Source organism: Synchiropus splendidus, chromosome 7 (genome assembly GCF_027744825.2).
Source record: "Synchiropus splendidus isolate RoL2022-P1 chromosome 7, RoL_Sspl_1.0, whole genome shotgun sequence".
In the NCBI taxonomy this organism is placed as follows: Eukaryota; Metazoa; Chordata; class Actinopteri; order Syngnathiformes; family Callionymidae; genus Synchiropus; species Synchiropus splendidus.
Window position 1 is genome coordinate 17,221,018 of NC_071340.1, and position 20,520 is coordinate 17,241,537.

The following is a 20,520-nucleotide window of genomic DNA, read 5'->3' on the forward strand; positions in this document are numbered from 1 at the left end:
AATTTCAAGAAGGAGAAAATATATTTTGAAAAGTTGAAAATAAAAAGAAATTTGATTAAAATGTTACTATAATATATAGATATTTACTATAATATGTTTTAATATATAAAACATAGTAATCCATACAAAAGCACTTACCGGTAATCATTTATAAGAAACAAAAAATAAATAAAGAGAATACAACACCATCATACACCAAAAAGTGTATTTATAGTTTATAAATGAAATACATAAAACAAGTCAATAAATAAAATACTTTTCAAATGCACTGTTTGAAATATTCAAAATACACATATAATAAATTAAATCTATTAAAATTGCTGAATAATATTACATAGCTTTGTCTGAATTTGTATTACAAATAAAAATAAATAAACAAATCATTAATATTTGATATATTGCTATAAAGGTTTTTTATAACTTCATTTACTATTTTAGTGTAAAAGAGCACAAATGAATAACAACTTACTTTAGTTAATTCCAGAAAAAATATTTAATTAATACAAGAAAGTTTATTTTTTTTCTAAATGGTCCAAGAAGAATTTGTCTTCAGTGAAGCTGCAGTAATTCGCCTTGTTCAAATGCCAACCTCTGATGCACCTGCAGTGACTCGTGTGGCCAGGACCCAGTTATCTTTCAAAACAGATTCATACAAACGCTCATGGATCATAAACGTCTTTGAAACCCAGAAGAAGTTTCACAAAGAAGTGGAGATAATCGTCCCCATTATGATGATGACGACGATGATGTCACTGGCGTTTCGCTTTCATGCGTCACCTACACTGACTATGAAGTCAGTTAAGCACCAGGTGGAGAACCGGCAACCTGCCTCCGAGCAAGGTATGCAGGTCCCACTTCAATGGAGCCTTTGAAACTGCTTCTGCGGGCCGTTGCCGCAGATGAAAGGTTCTTCTTCCTCTGCTTTGACACGAAGATTGCTCACGACCGTCGGTGCATCTGCCTTTGTGCGCCGAGATCCCAGAGGCGGGAGGAGAAGCCGGGTCGAATCACGGCTGCCACCGAAGATGGACGGCAGCGCCAGGAAGAGGCGGATCAGCCGAGATGCAGGAGAGAGTTTACAGGGAGCTACACGCTTGACAACCACAGGGAGGCGGCTGAAAACAACCCTGGACACTCAGTGAAGAGCTGAAGTTTCTCCAGGATGATGGACAAGGAAACCACCTTCACTTCGGCTGGGGAGCACCTCGGTTTGGCTGGGGAAAGGGGAGTCAGGAACTCATCAATGAACCCAGGCAGAAGCAGGGTGCGCCTTCCCTGGATTCACCGGCATCGAACACTAGGGACTACAAAGGACTACAAAGGGATCTAGGTTGGAGATGAAAGTTCACCAGAGCTTGACGCCTAAAAGCTGAGACTTTTGGTGTCAGAGCCACATCATCAATAACATGAAAACAAACTGGCTCTCAGGCTGGAGGTTGCCTCGCTCCTGGCAGCGTGACGTCACCCATGCTCTCCTCGCCCAGATGTTGGGAGCTCCTCTGGGACCGGCCTTCAACATCTGCTCCAGAGCACACGCAGGGGACACCAGGGCAGGAACTTCATCATCATACAAAGCCGGTGAAAGGATGAGAAGATGTTCACCATTGTTGCAACTGTCGTGACCAGTTGAAGAAGCAAGGATCAGTGGCTTTACCATGAAAGATGTCCCATCTAGGTTCCACGACTGAGTCCCCCCAGAATGACTCTCCACTTGACCCTCACTTGGAAAAGCTCCAGGACTGACGAACAAACCAGTTGGCGGAGTTCACAAACGCAGCAACAAAACTTCTCATAGCTCTTGTTTATGAGAATGTCCCACCCCCCCCTCGCACCCCCCTTCATTGTGCCTCGGCCTCATTTATTACCCCCTTTGTACTTCTGTATATTCAATACATAAACAAATACAGCTGCTGCATTTTATCCGGCTGTTGACTAGTGCGGTCTCTGTTGGGCCTGAGAATCGCGGTCCCCTGAGGAGAGCCGGCCGCCATCGACTCGCCGCTGAGAGAGTTCACTGGCGTGAACGCTCGGCTTTTCTATGGCGATCGTAAATTAGACCGGCTGTAAATGGAGCACTTGATGGTCAGACAATGAGGGAGTTATTATTGGGCAGAAGAGAGAAGAGCCTGTGTGGGACGCAGGGACTCGCAGTGGGAGGAAGACAACAGCTTCAGTGAGAACATGTGCGAGTCAAGCTTGCCGTTTGTTAGTGGGGTTTACATCTCGCAAACATGCAGCGGAGCCAAGCCGCCGCGGAGCTGGAGGAGAATCTTAGGAATGGTGAGACTCTGAGACTATGGAGCAGGTCGGGAATGTTGCTGCGAGTCCCACAGTCGCACTGTGCGTGTGTGACCACCGGAGGGAGCCCTAACAGGGAGGCTACATGAGGATCCACGTTCCATGGATCCAACTCAAACTTGTCATCGGAATAGCACCTGGAGGTTCAACTGAGTCCCCAACACTCCAGGGGGAATCCTTCAACAGCAGCATGAGCCATTAAAGTCTGTTGACCAAGCTTGGCAAGGCAGTTTCTAGCAGTTTCATTTGCATATGTTGAAGGTGATACAGCAGTGCTGCTGTCATGTCGTGCTCCAGGGTAAACAGACAGGAAGTCCTACAGTACAGGCCTCTGCCTGTGGGCTTTCAGACCTTTCATTATTCGTTCAGATTTAAACGTTCTATTCAAGTGAAGTGTGATGCGAGTTTAAGGGAAATGAATGGAAAACTGTAAACATGGTGCGTATGTGACTGGGAAATAAAATTTCAAAAGGGGCCACAATCTACAGTGGCAGCTTGTCAGTATTAATACCACAAATAGGTTTAATCCGGGCACTCTGGTTTCATCCCACAGTCCAAAAACATTCAGAAGTTGATCGAGGACTCTGAAGTGCCTGTTGGTCTGAGGGTGTGAAGGGTTGTCTGTCTCTGCGCCCAGTGTGTCATGGTGTCCCCTGCCTCTCACCCAGAGTAGCTGGGACTGACTCCCAAGATGAATGAATGAGTGCAACAATGTACCTAATTTAGAAGGTGTGGGATCAGCCTTCGTAAGTAATAGATGAAGATCCAGGCAGGCGAAGAAGAGAGCGCAGGCAGGGTGGATGAAAGAGACGCTTGACAAGAAACTGCCATGATGGTGCAGAGACTCTGGAGTCAGAGAGGATCTTAGAGTCCCGACCGTTGGACACGGTGAGCACTTGCTGTTTTCTCCTCACCGACTAGCAAGAACAGCATGAGGCAGAGAAGCTGATGGACAAGAGTGAGTCAGAGCGCGTGCGTTAGAGGAGCAGGGGAAGATCAATGGAGCGGCCCGCGGCGCTGAGAGGGCCACTAACCTTCTAATTAGAGGGAAGAGAGACGAGCCTGGCTTCAGATAAATAATTAGTAGCCTCTTCCAGCGGCAGCAGAACAATGCAGGCGCATGAAAAATGGACGCCACATCATTGACTTGACTCCACCTGACAAGGCTAATGGCCGGCGCGCTGACGAGTCCCGAGGGATCAGGTACCAGATGAAAAGATTAGCAGCCGCTCTGGTGGCGGAGGAGCGCCGCCGCCATAAATCTCTGTTTGCTTTCAAAGAGGCTCAGAACAATGAGCTGCTTCTCCTTCCACTGCCGAGGCGGCTTCTCTCCGACGCGTCCGCAGTTTTCAGTCTCAAACATGCTGTAGCTACATTTACACGCCATTCCTGCAGTTCACCTACTGCAACCTTGTGACCACACAATCCAAGTCACACAGAAGAGAAATAACTTTACCACAAAATCCTGCATCCAAACTTGAGCATTTGGAAAAGTATGTCATAATTATTAATATTACTGAGGTAATGCTGTGGCTCTAAATAAATATGATTTCTAGTCGTAGAACTAGGATGGGAAACATGAAAGTGTTAAATACACATACACACATACATCAAAAATATATATGTAACCAAATGTATATTTTTTTATTTTTTTTTAAATCATATATTAAATTAACTGAAATATTAAGCTAAGAAAAAACAACAAGGCAAAAATAAAAAATAAATAGAAGAATCAAACAAAATAAATAAATTCAATTTGCTGAATTGAATATAAATATGATGGAGAAAACTTCAATAAGGGGAAATAGCAGTAACAATAAATAAATACATGAATAAAAGCGCCCTCATGTGAACACATGAATGCCGTACTGTGAGTGAACGTGTGACAAAAATAACAGATTTGAACCAGAGACGAGGATGACAGACAAACAAATGCATGTCGCCTGTTCTCCCTCTCATTATTAGACCCTCGCCCTCCCGCCTGATCGATACTCTAATTCCTTTAATGCCCTGCTCTGAGGAAGCACCGGCAGAGCAGGAGTCCAGGGAGCAGGTTTAATCTACCTGATGTCCTCGCTCTGTTTCTTCAGCTCTGCCGTCAGTTGGAGGGCTTCTGAGCAGGTATAAGCCCGCAGGCAGAGGGAGGGGGTGGAGTCAGCTCCGGGGTCAGAGGTCAGACAACAAAGAGCGTGCTGAGTCGCCCGAGGGCCGACCCGCGGCTCGGAGCCTCCTCACTGCCACCAAATGTCAGTTTACAGCTCACTTGGTTCTGATCCAGTGAAGTGAAGTGACCTTCAACACCCAGAGACTCCCGGGTTCGGTTCAGTGCTTCCGCTGGAATGATCTCGCAGCTCAACATGAAAGTTTGAGACACTCCAGACCAGAAATCCACGACACATCACGACTGTCAGATGCTCAAGATCGATATGTTGCTTCAGGACGGTGACAGATGGAGCAACATTTCACTCTTATCTTCTGGCTCTCTTTCCATCGTCACTTATCTTAGTATGCAAAACATTGTCCCGTCTACAGGCCATGTTCAATGTTTCAATGTGTTTTATTTATTTATATTTCCACATGGAGACACTTTTCTGTGGTTACAGGGTGTTTGTTCTTTTTTGCTGTCCTACATGGCCCTCATATCAGAATTCAAATGTTTTATTATTAGTGTTATTATAATAAATATTCTTTGTTAAACAGCCTGTTGGTCGTCTGGACAGTGAAAACCAGTGAACTTTTTGCGATGCTCCTTTTACTTTGCCTTCTCCTTTACCCTCAACTAGTTGCAAAGGAATACATTTGGTTAATGAATAAACTTTTATGATAGACCACTTTTGCGACTGACATTTTTTAAATTTTCAATTTATTTTTAACCTGTGAGATTCAACATTCTTTTCTATGATGCTTTTTTAATTTTATATTACCTGTAAATAGATACATTTAGAAAAAAAAAAAAAAAACGACGACAAGTTAACAGAAAAACAACCACAGCAGCAGAAATAATATCAAAAAGAAAGAGACAAATCTAAATTCCTCCTCCATGACTTCAGGCAGTGTGTCATACTGAACATTTTTCATGTTAGATGAGGTTGCCAAGTCTTCTGAAATCCTCCCGTGGAGCCACCCACAGCACACCCAGCCTTTCTTTAATGAATTTCTTCAGCAGTTCTCTTCAAATGTCATCAATATTCATGATGAAACAGTTGAACTTTCTTATCAATCTTTCTTTAATAACACTTATTATAAAGTCATAACTGGCGCGAGCATCATTTCCCAGGCTCTTACTCTGATAATGATCTTGCGCGATCTGAATAGCCACGGCGATGATTGACAGCCCAGAACGTTGCAGGCTGAGCTGCTCCCACTTTGACCTCAGCCGAAAGTATTCCCCGGTCTTGTCCAAACACACCTCTAATCTCTGTTGACACCTGCAGCAGAACCGCTTCCTTCATTACACAGCTTCCAGGTGGTTGGCAGATATTTGCCGAGTCAGCGGAAGTCTGGCACCGGAGCTGGTAAATTTGCCTGCGAACGGGTCACTGACGCGACGCGCTGTTTAGCATGTCGACTCACAAACCCGCCGTGGACTTGATACTCCGGGGAGATAATCTGGTCATTCTTCAGAGGTTTACCTGCTGAGTCAGTTCGAATGAAAGTTCATCTACAGTGAAGTTGCTGAGGCGCATCCACAGGTGCAGCAGCCAGCAGCCTCACCTCGGCATCGCTTCCTCCCCACAACAAAGCCTGGGCCCGCCGCGTCGGGGTGCGGCCGCCGGACCAGCTAAGAGAGGAGCGCAGCAGTTCGGCTTGATTTAACAAGCCGTCATGACAGAAGGCGGTTTGATGGGATGATGAGTCTCATTAACGCATGGCGGTAATTACGCACATTAGAATGAAAGCCATTGTCTTCCTTTATGTCTTCTGACATTCCGAAGCATCATTACTCTTCTGCACTGTCAAGACCAAAACTCTCTCGGAGCGCTGCCAAAGCATCCTGAGGTGAGCGAGCAGCGACCACCGGCAGGTGGTTGGTCCTGTCCCAGGTGAGATGAAGGAGGCCGACCTCTGCTGTGTGAGATCTACACCCTATTCAAGGTCGTGTTGGTGGGAGACGTCGCAGCTACGGGGGGCAACAGCTGGGGGAAACCCTGGGCTCACCAGAAGACGCTGAGACAAAACACATCCACATGCCTGCGGATCGTTTTGAATCACCTTTGAGAGGAAATCAGAGTGTCAAAGTATTAGATAACTCTTGAGCGTTCGTGTAGGACTGAAGTGGCCCAGAACCTCACTCCTGCACCACATTACCCTGCAGTGGTACAACAAGTTTTTCTTGGTCGCAGACTCAATGATCAAAGAGTCTTTGTCTTGGCAAACACTCTTAGTGTTCAGTCAGTTACAGCGTCAGTCTGACTGACAGAGAGACGCAGGAGGCATGAGCCGTCCAGCCAGCACAGAGATGCGCTACTAGTCCAGTGTAGCAGCCACATCATTTCGCCAGGACGTGTCTGTCCTGGAGACTCACACTGGTGGCACCAGAGAAGTTGAACACAGCAGAGCCAGGGAGCCACTTTTAAAGTGAGAGTGGCCCAGCGAGGCTCTGGTTTACTCCCACAGTCCGAAAACATCCGGAGGTTGACTGAGTACACTGCAGGCTGGTGGCCAGTTCAGGGTGCAACCCGCCAGGAAGAGTCACAGTGGGAGTAATTTGGGGGCTTGTTCACACGCGAGGGAGGATGGAGATGGACAGCTCAGAGGTGAAGAGCTGAGCCAAAAGGCAAAGCTCTCCACTGACCTATGGGTTTTGACTCACACTTGCCGTCACCAGCTCTGACCCACAGAACAGGGACTGTGTGGCCAGGGCAACATCAGGACCATTACCTACACCTGTCAACGACAGCCTTCCCACATGACCCTATAAAAAACGTCCTCCAAACAGAAAGTGCAGAACGGACGTAATGCTTTCGCTCCGCTGGCAAATTCCTCACAGCTCATTAGATTCCGTGTTTCTGTGTCAGGCGGCTCGGCGTGGCAGGTTCGGGCTTGACGCTGGACCACTCGGAAATTCATCAGTGGTGATCTCAGCCTTCCTGGAAACTGATGACGGCAACAGGCACCAACAGCAGTTCCCAATCATTAAAGCCTAATGGCTCTGTAAACGACCCGGTGACGAGATGATTACAGTCAACGTAGTTCAGAAGTGAACGTTGTGGTGATGAGATAAATCGGAAAAGAGAACGGAGCAAAGAGATGGACCGATCCGATCTGGTCCGCTGGGTCAGTATCGGATCTGATCCAGGACGAAATGACTGGATCGGCTATTGGGTTTGTTTTTCAAGGACCAATCCGATCCACCAGTGCGAATAGCCTCATTCCACTTAGCGCCACCTGCTGTAAACACGGACAAGCTGCTGTGGTCATGTGACTGGAGCGCAGGTGTTTGCAGAGTGAGCTGCAAACATGGCAACCATCGCTGCAGGGAACACAACAGAAGCTCGCACCAGAGTGTCAAGCTGAAACTGATACTCAAGCAACTGCTTTGTGTCATGGAAAATGTGGGTTTTTGAGGCAACATTTGGAACCACGCTACTAGTTTCCAAACCAACACACCATCATCAGGCATGAACAGGTGAGTTACTTTGTCTCCAAACGTGTAGAACCCACAGTCATAGTGAGTTTCACAACTGAGATTTTGAGTTCAGACGTGCAGAGCAGTGACGCTATCTGGCTAACAGCATGGACACAGCTGCTGCTCTTGAACATGTTCTCCACTGTATAATCCAGCTCATGCACGTGGCCTGTACTAATACGCTAGGACGAGTCAAAACAATACAAAACTTTCACACATGCACAGAAGCACAAGTCAGACTCTTGGCCACTGAAACAGTCACGGAGCGTCTTCCTGAGGTCAAGTGGCCGTCCGAGGTTTTCGGCTTAACAGCCTGGATGACAGCGACGTCGGACGGAGAATACATCATCATCCATCTCAGTTGGGTAAACCACCCGTCCCACCCTGCCAAACAAAACACCAGCAAGAATCCAAACACAAACAAAAGGTGCAGACCAAACACCAGCCAGACAAAACCAAAACAAAGAGCATTGTTGCCGTCTCTCTGGCTCGCCACACTGTTTTGCCGCTCGCTAAGAAGATGCGCCCCAACACTTGGCAGAACATGTGTTCAAAGGTGGCAAACTGAAAACAGGCAGAGGGTTTGTGTCTGAGCTGGTGCCCCTGCAGGGAGAGACCTCTCATCGGGTACGTTCTCCGGACGGAAAACTTATACAACAGGTGACACCTGATTCAAAATGACGCTCGGACAATGAGAAGACGCCACGAGTCACAGGCTACGGGAAGCCAGACAGGAACAAGGTTGGGGCAGCAACAAAAGCTCGACCTCATCCAACTAGAGATAAGAGTTGGTATGATCATGTGGGATTTTCATTTTCCTACCAGAACAAAGGGTTTGCGACAGCGAGCAGTCAGGCCGGGCTAAGTGGACCTCTGTTGGAAGTAGGTCAGACAAAACCCTAAAGCAGACGCGAAAGAAGAGACATGAGGACGGACACAACATGGGTTTTGAGCTTGCCGCCTTGAGCGACCCGAAGTTCAGGTCGAGCATGTCGACAGGGTCAAGAGGTTGAACGAAGCGAGCGCTCATGTCTGACCTTAACACTCTACTGCTATCAGACTAGTACAAGCTCAGGACGGTTGGGTGCAAGAGCAGGACTGGGGTGGATGTCTGACACCCTTCACCTTTAATCCAAGGCTGTCTATGCATCGGGTGAATGACAGTTCTGAGTGGAACTAACCCTAACACAAGTCAAGCAAAATATCACGCGTGAGCTTTTAGGTAGTCAGAGTAAACCTTCAGAACATAGAAACACAACAGAAAAAGTTTCAGGAGTTACCTCAAGGTCCCTCTAGATGCAGTAGCCACGATGCACCAGACAACCTCCTGCTGTTACAGGACTTAAACAGGAAGTTGTCTGAGTCTGTGTTCAGCGTTACATCACAACTTGGTAGTCAACTCTGAAACACTTTGACGGTAAGGCCTTGTGGCAGCCAAGATGAAACTCCAGTCATGACCCTGACTTCACCCCGGGATCAGGTTTGTCTGTTCAGTTTTGCTGCCAATAGCTTGATCGACAAACAAACAAACCCACTCGCAGCATGAGCCCTGGATCTCGCTGATGAACTTGATAACCGCAAAATAAGGAAAGTGGATACGTCTGACACCAACTCCACCTTATCATGTTTGTGACTCAAAAAGATCCATATCTCTGTAAATGTGAGGACGTGAACGGATGCCAGAGAAATATCTCTGACAACATCACCACTTTAGAACATTACAGAAGCATATAATCACTCAAAAACCGCCTGTCAAAACAAGGCAAAATTAATGAACACAATCCGGTCGACGAGTCCCAATAAAGTGAGGACAAGTCTGGGCAGGAGGCGGTGACGGCGGCAATTACAGGCATCTTTGACATGATAACAGAGTTGATTCAAACCTTCGGATTTGACAAAGCAGCATCCAGCACTTGCCCCCGGAGTCATGAGGGGGCGACGTGTCGTGACACGGTCAAACAGCAGTACTCACTCTGACACGTGGGTATTTCGCAGTATCGCCAGTAGATGCTGTCCTCGTGGTCGGCAATGTAGCACCACGGCTGAACGTCCCCATCTGGGTTTCTGTGGAGAACCAAAAGGACAGGAAGGTTAGGAAGGTTTGGCTCTTGAACCAATCGGAACCGATTCCCGCACCCCTTCCTTCTTTCAGCTACACAATCCATTCCACTCCTTCACATTGTCAAATCAACAGCAGCATTTCTCCATTTCTCAACGGAGACTCTTCACTGATCCATAAATCCTTCCATCATATCAGTCCTTGTGTCACAGAACGTCCAACTATGCATCAGATGTACAGTATTCAATCTACCGTAGCCATTCTCTGCATCCATCTGCCGTATCCTCAACTTACAGTGTGTTTGCAGTAGCCACATACAGACACCCATAATTCAGATCAGCATTCCTCAAACTGTGACTTCCAAATCAGCCTGGTAGAAAAGGGGAGTGAGAGGGTTTGAGAACCACTGCACTGGATCATAACATCACATCTCACAGCATTGGCCAGGCGTGTGAGAAAAACCAGAGTCACATAGGAACAGAGTCGCGATTCTCATTCACTACGATTCAGAAAAGATTTTAAATGTACCAAAACCGATTTTTAGAAAAAAAAAAAAAGTATATAACGCTGGCCGCCATTTTGTAACTGTGCGTGACGTCTTGACGTCAACCGCGCAGCCCGTTCTAGACACACAGAAAATACTGAAACAAAGATCCTACCAGCTCAGTCTTTGCTTATGGCAAGAGTTTGGCGTCATTTTGAGTATTATGGAATGACAGAATTGGAATTGTCATCCTGGAAAAGTCATCCTCCATCAACTGGTGGCGAGGTACCGCAGTCACTGCACGCTGACAAAACAGTGGAAAATTCCCAATACACAGCTGAGATCCCATTTTAGGACCAATATGCTTGAAAGCACTTGGGAGAACCCTGCGTCAAATCCATCCATCCATTGCATCCAATGTTTCAACCACAAAAGAATTGTCATCCAACAAGCGCACTCATCCATCCATCCACCCGACTGAATCAATCTAATCTCCCACCATTCATACGAGCATCCAACATTGCCAACCGCTTCACTTGAACACCATGTTCAGTGCCATCACCTATATCACCTAACACATAACATGTACAGTAGTATAGTGACTGGAATGAAATGGTGGAGGAGAACAGCAGAAACACACATGGTTTTATGGCTGAATTAGGAAGAGCTTTAAGGTGAAATGAAAATGTTTCTGATGCAATGAGAGAGAGAGACCAACAAAAGACTGGACCCAAGAGAAGCAGAGGGGGGATCGACTGCAACCCTCCTGCTGAGCGCTGAATTCACAATATTGTTTCAGAGGTAAAATATCAAGGATGTGTCAATCAAACCCTTCACATGGACAGGAGGGGGGTGCTTCATCATACATGTCAAACCGGGCCACACCACGGTTTACAGGTCAGAGGGGGTCGGCGTCTTTGTTCTGGCCCAGACACAGCGCTGAAAAAGGGGGACGGGTGATGGGCTGCGCCTTTGTGTGAATCTGCAGCCTCTTTTGAAGCACATCAAGGCACTTGAACCCTCCATAATAACACCAACGGACCCCTCGGTGCTTCTGCCTTTCAGTGTCACTTACAAAAGCAGGAAGACAGAACCAGCTGAAAGCAAAGTGCAGGCTCAACATCTCGGGAGAAATAATGAAACTGCTTTCATCAAAGTTTGAAAACTCAAAAGTGGTGTGATTTCAAAACAGGCTTCAATTGTCGCTCAAATGCTATTTTTATCCGGGCCTGGCCGCGAGTGCCGTCTCCTCTGACACGCCCCATTGTCGCATCTTGAAAAAGCCCCGCAGCGCTCCACTATCCCATTTCACCTTTTGTGAGCAAAGTTGTGATGGGCGTTTCCACTTCTATTCTTCTGGCGTTCCAAAACACTATCATGCGTTTCCTGCCTTTCTCTTCCCGCTCAGATGGCAGTGCTGACAAACATGTTTCTGAAAAGACTTTGGCTTCAACTGCCTTGAGACCATGTGCCACCATCGGCAGCCATGTTCCCACTGTCACAGGAAACTATACGTCCCACCACAGACCTGTCCAGAGCTCCACCCCGTCACCTGTTAGGAAGCAGAAACAGGTCACTTGCTGATGTAAACATTGGATTATTTACCCGCTCTCCTTTTCACTGCTCTTCCCATGACACATCTGTCAGCACCTGTTTGGAAATCCGTGCCCACCGGGCCCAATTTAACCACCATTATATGATTGAGTGCAGTTTTTCAGAAATCCCTACAGAAGACACATTAAAACAATCAAGGACTTGCGTCACGTGGAGACCACCCACCCAACAGATGGGGGCAGCCTGTTTGGACAGCTGTTGATGGCGTTCCAGCCTTGGAGCGGAATGTTTTAAACCGGTTTCAAACTGAGTATTTTTAAAGATATAGATAAAAGAGGATGATGGCTGAGGATGACAAACACAAAGCTGTGACATGCTGTGACATGTCAGTTATGTTTTGTTCGTCTGCTAGTTTGAACATTCTGTTCATTTCCTGTTTTATTTTGGTGTGATCAGTCATTATTCTATTCTGCCGTCACATCCGTGTGTCACGTTCCGTCAAGCCGCCGTCTTCCAGTCAGGTTAAGACAAGTCTCCAAGTCAAGTCAAGTCGAGGTCTATTTCATCCAGTCAAGTCATTGTCGCATCTTGCCCAGTCAATTACCCATGTCAAGTTAAGTAACAGTCAGGTGGAGTCCGGAATGGTCAAGTCCATCTTCTTGTCAAGTCTCTACGTCAAGTTAAGTAAGAGTCAGGTCAAGTCCAGAATCGTCTAGTCAAGTAATCCTCATGCCGTGCCCCTCTAAGTCAAGTCTCCACATCAATCAAGGTAACCATCTAGTCAAGACCCGTCTTGTCTAGTCATAACCAAATCATTGTCTTGTCTCATTAAGTAAAGTCTTGTCAAGTCATTGTCTCTCACGTCAAGTCTTTTCTACATCTACGTCTGTCCTCATCTTCTTTGGTTTTGTACACATCCTCGGTGTTTCCACTTTATAGTCTGTGTTTGCACCAAACAGTTAATCAATAAACATTGTCGTGAAGAGTTAATATTAATTGAAGTAAAATATGAACAATATTTCAACATTCAAAGTGGAGTGGATAGAATGTTGTGGTACGAAGTCAGATGGCAGCCAACAGCCTAACAGGCTCTATAATAGAGGACGGAGAATGATGTGGACAGGTACGGTTGCTGGAGGACGTAACCGGTAAAAACATGACCTGTCTCCACAGTGTCTGGGGTGAAACTGTTGCCTCCATATTCGTGTTTACTGAGAGAGAATACGCAGTAAGCTGAGGATCAAGCCATTCAAAAGAAGGCATCGGGGAACAGGTCTTCATTCAGTCGATGTGGGTCCATCCCGAAGCACATTTCACACCGATCTGGGCGGCTATGCCGCGTTTCAAACACCTCGATGATGGAGAGCCATTTTGGGTTTTATTCACCCCAAATATCCCGCACACCTGCACTTAAAGACTTTGAAAGCAAGAGCATGGGAACATCATTCACCGAGTTCGGCTGAATGGGCCTGAGAAACATTATCTTTCCTGCCCTGGGGTTTGTGTGTGTGTGTGTGTGTCCAAGTGTGGAGTTGCCACACAGCAGATAGAACCTCCATGAATTAAAATCGAGCCGTTTAACCAGGCAGCAGATAGAGAGTTCCAGATAACTCCTGTTCCTGTGTACACGGATATGTGTGTGTGTGTGCAGGGAGGTTGCATCCGTGTGCGTCAGGCACAGAGGTTTACCCAGAGGTAGATCACAAAGTTTGGACACTTAACTGGCACAATTACGTTGATTGACTCATTTTGCTCAGCGAGCAAACACACACACACACACACACACACACACACACACACACACACACACACACACTCATATCAGAGCCAATTATAGCCACAGTGGGTTTTGCCTCGCAGGCTCTTTGGTTCTGCTCCGTAGGTCTGAACAGAGAGACGCAGCTGTTCCCGACTTGGCTGCCGCTCAAGACTCTTCAATAACGTAGTTTCCACATCCATCAGAGCAGATGATTTACAGTCCTCCTCACGCTGACTGGCACCCACCACGTTGATGCTAAAACACGACATGAAAATATGAAGCGGAGCGCATCTTCAGAGAGAGTTTCTTGGAAGAGCTTGTCGGATGTGGAGGAAACTGGCGTTCGTCTGTCCCAGTGTTCGAGGTCAACTGGAGATCAGAGCAATTTGCTTCCCAAAAGCAGACTCCTTAACTGACTTGGATGATTTCACATGCAAACGACTGGCTGCTGGGAGAGAATGAATGAATGTATTGAGAAGACGCGCCCATTCCCGGGGCACTACAGAGCTTTGGTAATCGCTCAGAGTTGCGCCAGCAGACAGTGCTTGACAAAACTTGAACCCAAAACAATGTATTTCTTGGTCCAACACGAGGCCTCAGCGGCACCAAAACAATGCTGGCATAATTCATCTACCTGCTGTGTGGAGCCACTGATCTTCTGAATAATTCAAGTCAGTCAGGAATCTTATACGCCACAGATAATGCCCAGACACAAAGGCTGTATCTGGCAATGCATTACTGCCACATGTCCTTTGAATCCACTATAAACACGCCAACCGATGGCCGTACATTACAGACCCATTCACATGTCCCAGAGAACTAACTATGCCAAGCTTTAGCTGCTCAGTACCACAGTCGCTAAGGCTTTAACGCCATGACCCATCCTCACTCCCAAAGAGTCAAACCACGACTAGCTTCCAGTGACTTTTGGGATGTACCATATTTCAAGGTGTTGGGTAAGATAGGACGTAAGAAAGTGTGGTTAGGCCAACTCTAACCATAACCTCCATCTGTCTTTAAATGACTAGTTACCCATGGCATCAGCATGTGGAGCCTGCTACCACTGACAGTCTCATGAAACACATTATCATAGGCTGCAAAAGTCACCCGGGGAGTGAGAATGTGTTGGAGTCATGCTGACAAGATCCAACTCATCTGAACTCCCGGGAACACATTTCCATGACACACTCGTCCGACAGTCAACAGCAGACCTCCTCTTCGACTTGGTGTCTGTCTTGCTCTCTCACTTCTCTTCTTTTCTCCTCAGGATTTACGCCAAGGATGCGGTTGCATCAGTCATTGCTATGTCTAAGTAAACTCCCGTAAACAGCTGTGTTACCACACATCATCGATATCAGCCCACAAACTTCCCTGTGTAGTTGTGAAAGTCCAGCAGGAAGTAATCAGAAACTCAAAAGTCCCTGATATTTGCTCCGCTGCTTCATTACCAGTCTGTCACCGCAGTGACGTCACATGGCTCACATCTTCCCCCCAAAATCGCCTCACACTCCCGTCTCTGCAGCGAGGGCCCTGGCTGACACATCTCAGCAAAACTTGCATTCCAAAGATGCATTCCACTTAGACTGACAGAGAATCTCTTCTGAGGACGAACGGCGATTTCCCCTGCCAGCATTTGCTTCTCCACTTTCATGAGGTCAATTTGTTTGTTCATTTTAAGACAACAAATCACTGGTGAGAGGAGCCAGAGAGGAGAGAGGATGGGGAGAAATAGGTCGTTCATTTGCACTGTTTTCACGTCAGTCGATCGCGGATGCACCTGTGTTGTCGGTCTGTCGCAACAAAGTCTGCATTATGTGTTTATTTGTGTATTTACAAATGAAATAGCGACGACCGAATCCCTGTTTTTCCACGAACAACGAAAGCAGAAACCCACTTCCCACCACACCTGACAGCTCCATGCGTCGCCTTTCATCATTTCATTTCAACCCAATTCATCCGTTATTCCCCGACTGCCTGTTGCGTTTGACAGATTTGTTCCTGTTATTTGATTCCCGACACGTTTGGAGAGGAATTACGGCAGATTTGGGACAGAAACAACATCCAGCTGGAGTCACATTTCACAGCTCTTGACTGTTTATTTTCTCTGCTTAACACTCGCCATGGTTCTGTTGTAATAAATGTTGAAATGATCCGTTGTCCCCGCGAAATATAAACATCAGAAAAGCAGAAACAGATTCTTCAGGGATGAGCTTTTTCTTTCGTACTTTCTGTTGCTCTTCTGTTGCCTCTGTAGGAGATGCTTTTTGTTTCGTTTTAACAGAAGAGTTTGAGGTTTTCATTGGCAGCAGCTAACAAGAAGAGGAGCAGAGACAGTGTCGGACGACCAAATATAAATGAGTGAAAAAGGAATGTGCACAGAGAGGGAAAGCTGCTGTAGAAAGTGAAAGTGAACCTTCTGTTTTTAAGTGTTTTTTGAGAGTAAAAAAGTAGCAGCTGCAGACACGGAATACCATAAATCCTCCTGGCACACCATGTCCCCTGACTGGCTGTCAGAGGATCTGCAACGACGTGTCAGGGAAGTACAAGCCTGACTTGGCAACAGCCTTCCAGTCTGCGATTCACATCAAGTTGATTCAATAGCAATCATCTCGGCCAACACTTCACAGTCTGGCAGCTCCATTATCTCATCCAGGAGAGCATCCTGAACCCTCCTACGAGCGCAGACCTGCATGTTAATGAGGCGGCGACCGGGAAGCGTTACGGCGCCGGTGGTACTCAGCCAACTCTTCAACATGGATGTGATCAAGCACTCACAAAATGTCAGCCGGGACGTGAGACAGGAGGACACGTGCTAAAAATGTCAGAACCAGGCGACAGAATTAAGAGCTTTCACTCCGAGTCTGGAGCCAAACATGATAAGTAATCTGATATTGAGAAGACACGAGAGCTCTTGTCCTCTCCTGGAGCTTTGTGTTCTTTTTTTTTCACTCCACAGGGAAATGATGTGACATTTCCCCTCTTCCCAAATTTCCCCTGTTTTCAACAGCACGGTTTATGACCGGCAGTAAAATTGAAATGTGGGTGCTGTTAGGACTTCGCTCCCTCGCCCTCTTACAGCGAGGGAAAACAACCAAGGAACTGATGGCTCAGATATTTCTCCGACACACTTGATGCGCTCATGATGTATTCCTTCAATGACTACAGTCCCCTGGCCGACCTCTAGGGAAGACTTGATGAGTCTTCTGATCAGACGTGAAGCGTCACTGAAGTTACAGAGAGAACGTCAGGGAGGTGCCCTCAACATATATGTCGAATTCAGAAAACTAGTGTCATCTGAGCCTTTTTGAAGCAACATTTCTCAGATCTTTCACTTTCACTTCACTTTGAAATAAAGATCATCATTTAAGTCATGAAACTACAGCTGTCAATGGGTTAAAAATGTAATCTCATTTAATCGCACTAAAGTTGAGTTAACTCGCGATTAATGGCAAATGAATCCCACATTTTGTAACAGTTCTCAATCTAACTAAGGAAGATCACCAATAATGCAAAACCTCTTTGTGCCATCAAGTGACCCTCCATCACCTTCACCTGTCTGTATCATACCTTCATGCCCCTCATCATCATCATCATGAACCTCAGGGGTGAACCTCCTCTTCTAATTCTCCAACATCCTTGGTCCAACTCTGTCTCTCCTCTCCATAACCATCTGTCCTCCCAAACTTTGTCTCCAAACTTCTCCACATGTCCCTGTGATAGAGTCATTGGAGATCTCCTTTCTCCCATTGACAACCTCAGGCGCTTCATCTCTGACTCCTACAAAGCTTCTCATTCACTCTGGCTCATGTCACCCATCACCCTTATCCCCTTAAGACCATGGAGTGGCACCAAACCTCCGTGGCCCTCACCTTCACTGTTTATCCTTGGATTGCATGAGAAAGTCCCTTGCGGGACACACTGACCTGCAGAAGTTGTGACTCCCGAGTCCGCCCTCTCCGTTGGGGTACTTGACCGTGTTGTACGGGTGCTGGAAAGTCTCGTTCCAGAAGAGACAGGGCTTCCCGCCGTGTAGACTGGTCTGGTTCTGGAAGCCTCTGTAGTCCTCTCCGTTGGCGGTGTAACACTCTGAAAGCAAACAGAGAGGGTTGAAGTCTGCAGCCCACACAGCAGATTAGAGCGACGACGTTAGATATCAAACACTTGGACACTGACGTGTGAAGACCGGAACATGTGTGACCTGCTGAATCTGTTGCATGCCATTAGAGCATTAAGAGTGATTAGGAATAATGACTTTCTAATGGAAGCCAGGGTGACTCATCACCGTCTTGTTCGAATCATTCCTCACAGAGGTAGATGTGCAGTCAAAACACTGGGCGGCCATATGGCCCGGTCGCAGGCAGACGATGGCGGCTGGACGCCAACACAGAGGCGTGATAACAAACACAAGCTGAGGAGAGCGTGACAGGCTCTTCGCGCTGAGCCCCGGGGCCGAGTCAGGGTTCGGGCTGTGACGGAATTCCACCTCTGATCGTCTCACAAAGAAAAGTATTTGTGTATCATCGTAACAACGCAGGTGTTTATAATCGCGCTTGATTGAGCCGTTCGACCGGTTTCACTTTTGGAACGTCCCGTCATGAACGTCCTCTGAGAGTCCTCTCCACGTCCTACAACACGAAAGAGAGAGTTGTGTTTGAGGGTGATGGTGTGACTCAGGCTGGGCCTTCATTACTGAAGCCACGACAAGTCTGATCCTGTTCCTTACCTCGACCACTCGTGTCAACTTTTATGAGACTACTGTTTTGATTTCTAAGACACCTTTGTGTGGAGACAGTTTTACTGTCACTGTGCTCTTTACACAATGTTCAACACGCTGTTATGTAAATGAAATTATGAGGATTAAAAGGCTGTAAAACAAACAAAAAAGTAACAAATAGATATAGATAGATAGACAGACAGGTAGATAGGTAGATAGATAGATAGATAGATAGATACTTTAAGAGACACTTTTGATTTTGTTTGTGTTGATCACTGTTTTTTTCTGTTTCGATCGGAACTTTCTTGTCTAGAACTTTGCTATTGAACTTCAGTAATTACTTTAGTTCTCGGTTTAATTGTATCAAGCTCATCAAGAAGTCCAGTCACCCTCATGTGCTGCACCTCGATTTAAATGAAAAATAATGACGGGAGCTCCCACTATGTTTTTTGTGTCATTTATGACTTATTTGCCTGAAAACGCGCAATTATTTGGACTACAAATTAAACGTTGCATGTATGATTTCACAGCAGAATCCGACCGCTCTGGCGCTGAGGCAGATCCGAAAGGTAGAAGATAGCATTAGCTGACATGGTGAAACACTTACGGTGACCCTGTCGAGCTTGTCCCGCCTGCAGGCTCTCACACAACCGACTAGTGAGTGAGAGCCAGTGACCAGTGAGCAACTACATATGACACAAGTAACTTTGGAAAAGCAGTGCCCATTAAAATGTATCTTAAGTTAGATCTATTGCATGTATCAAGCCAGATCAGAAAATAACTTCATATTTAGGTCCCATGAGGCGGAAGTAGATGGGCGGGACCTAGGCTACCCATCTGCGTCTTACGTTGGAAGCTGTTGTGGGCCACATGAAATGACTTGTCAGGGCTGGTTTGACCTCCAGGCTTTGTGTTTGGCACAGATCTCTGTTCTTCCCAGCATTTACAGAAACATACAGACAAACAGACAGAAAACAGATGAGGGCTCTTCTCTCAGCAGACACACACATCAGCACAGGTAGTGTCGGACTACACGCACCCTCTAAGTCCCGTCAAGAGCTCGGAATATGGATCTCCGCTAACCTCTCTAACCTGGTGTTGTTCGCGGTCACCAAACACCTGGCTATTCAACTCCAACTATCTGTGACGGGAATGAACTCATGCCTCGCAGTATGACAGTCGTTACACCCCTCGGTGAGGCAGCCAAACCTCCTGCTTCTTTTAGCGCTTCTGCTCTTCAGTCCATGGGCTTTTAATGTCGACCCCTCTCCGACACTGGAGGAACATTTGAGACTGTTCCAGCGAGTTCTGAGGCAGATCCAGCATCACTTCAGCAACAACAGAAACACCTTGAACCCGTGGCAGAAGACACTGTTGCTCTATCATGTGACTTGGAGATGCACCTCCCTGAGCAGGCATGGACTTGGTGTGTCCTCTTTACTGATGACTCTGAATGAGTGTTCCAGGACCAAAATACACCTCCTAAATACACCCTCAGCCTTTTAAAATCTACTGACTAGTGTTTCCTCAGTGTTGCTTTCTGGACCATCAGATATGCCACACAGCTCAAGAAAACAACAAAGAAGTGGCGGTCAGACAAACTTGCTTTTAATTTAGGTCCTTTCAGCTCTGCTGCCTGGCTGACAGGAGCTCAACAGCTGCTGAAGGGTTCTCGCCATGATGACCCCACACTATTGTCGACAAACATCTCCCCCTCTGGTTTAGATAATTGCTGCAGCCTTGGCATGTGAGAGAGCCAACCAGTGGCTGGTGAATCCACCAGAGGCCAGAGAGAAGCTGCAGCGTAATGGAGGAACGACGAGGGTGCTGTGCTGCATGAGTCATACCGCTGGAAAGCAGTGATATGTAAGACATGTGGAGGCTCTTCCAGAGCTTCCTTCTAGTTCTATTCATCTTTACAATTTACTCATGTCAAGTCCAGTGCATCCTGGATTTGCCACCATAGATGCACAGACTCAGGAAGTGTCCAGGAGGCATCCTGATTTGACCCAGTGCACAGAAG

At 46.7% G+C, this 20,520-nt stretch overlaps 1 protein-coding gene across 2 annotated transcripts in view; it reads right to left on the reverse strand.

The window, feature by feature from the left end:
* kremen1 (kringle containing transmembrane protein 1) overlaps positions 1-20,520 on the reverse strand; it is a 49,400-nt gene that overhangs the window by 8,689 nt on the left and 20,191 nt on the right. For both annotated transcript variants that reach the window (XM_053871657.1, XM_053871658.1), the window contains exons 2-3: positions 17,707-17,869; positions 9,900-9,991 (exon numbers count right to left, since the gene is read on the reverse strand). In XM_053871657.1, coding sequence (XP_053727632.1) covers positions 9,900-9,991; positions 17,707-17,869 — 255 coding nt within the window. The remainder of the gene's footprint in view (positions 1-9,899; positions 9,992-17,706; positions 17,870-20,520) is intronic.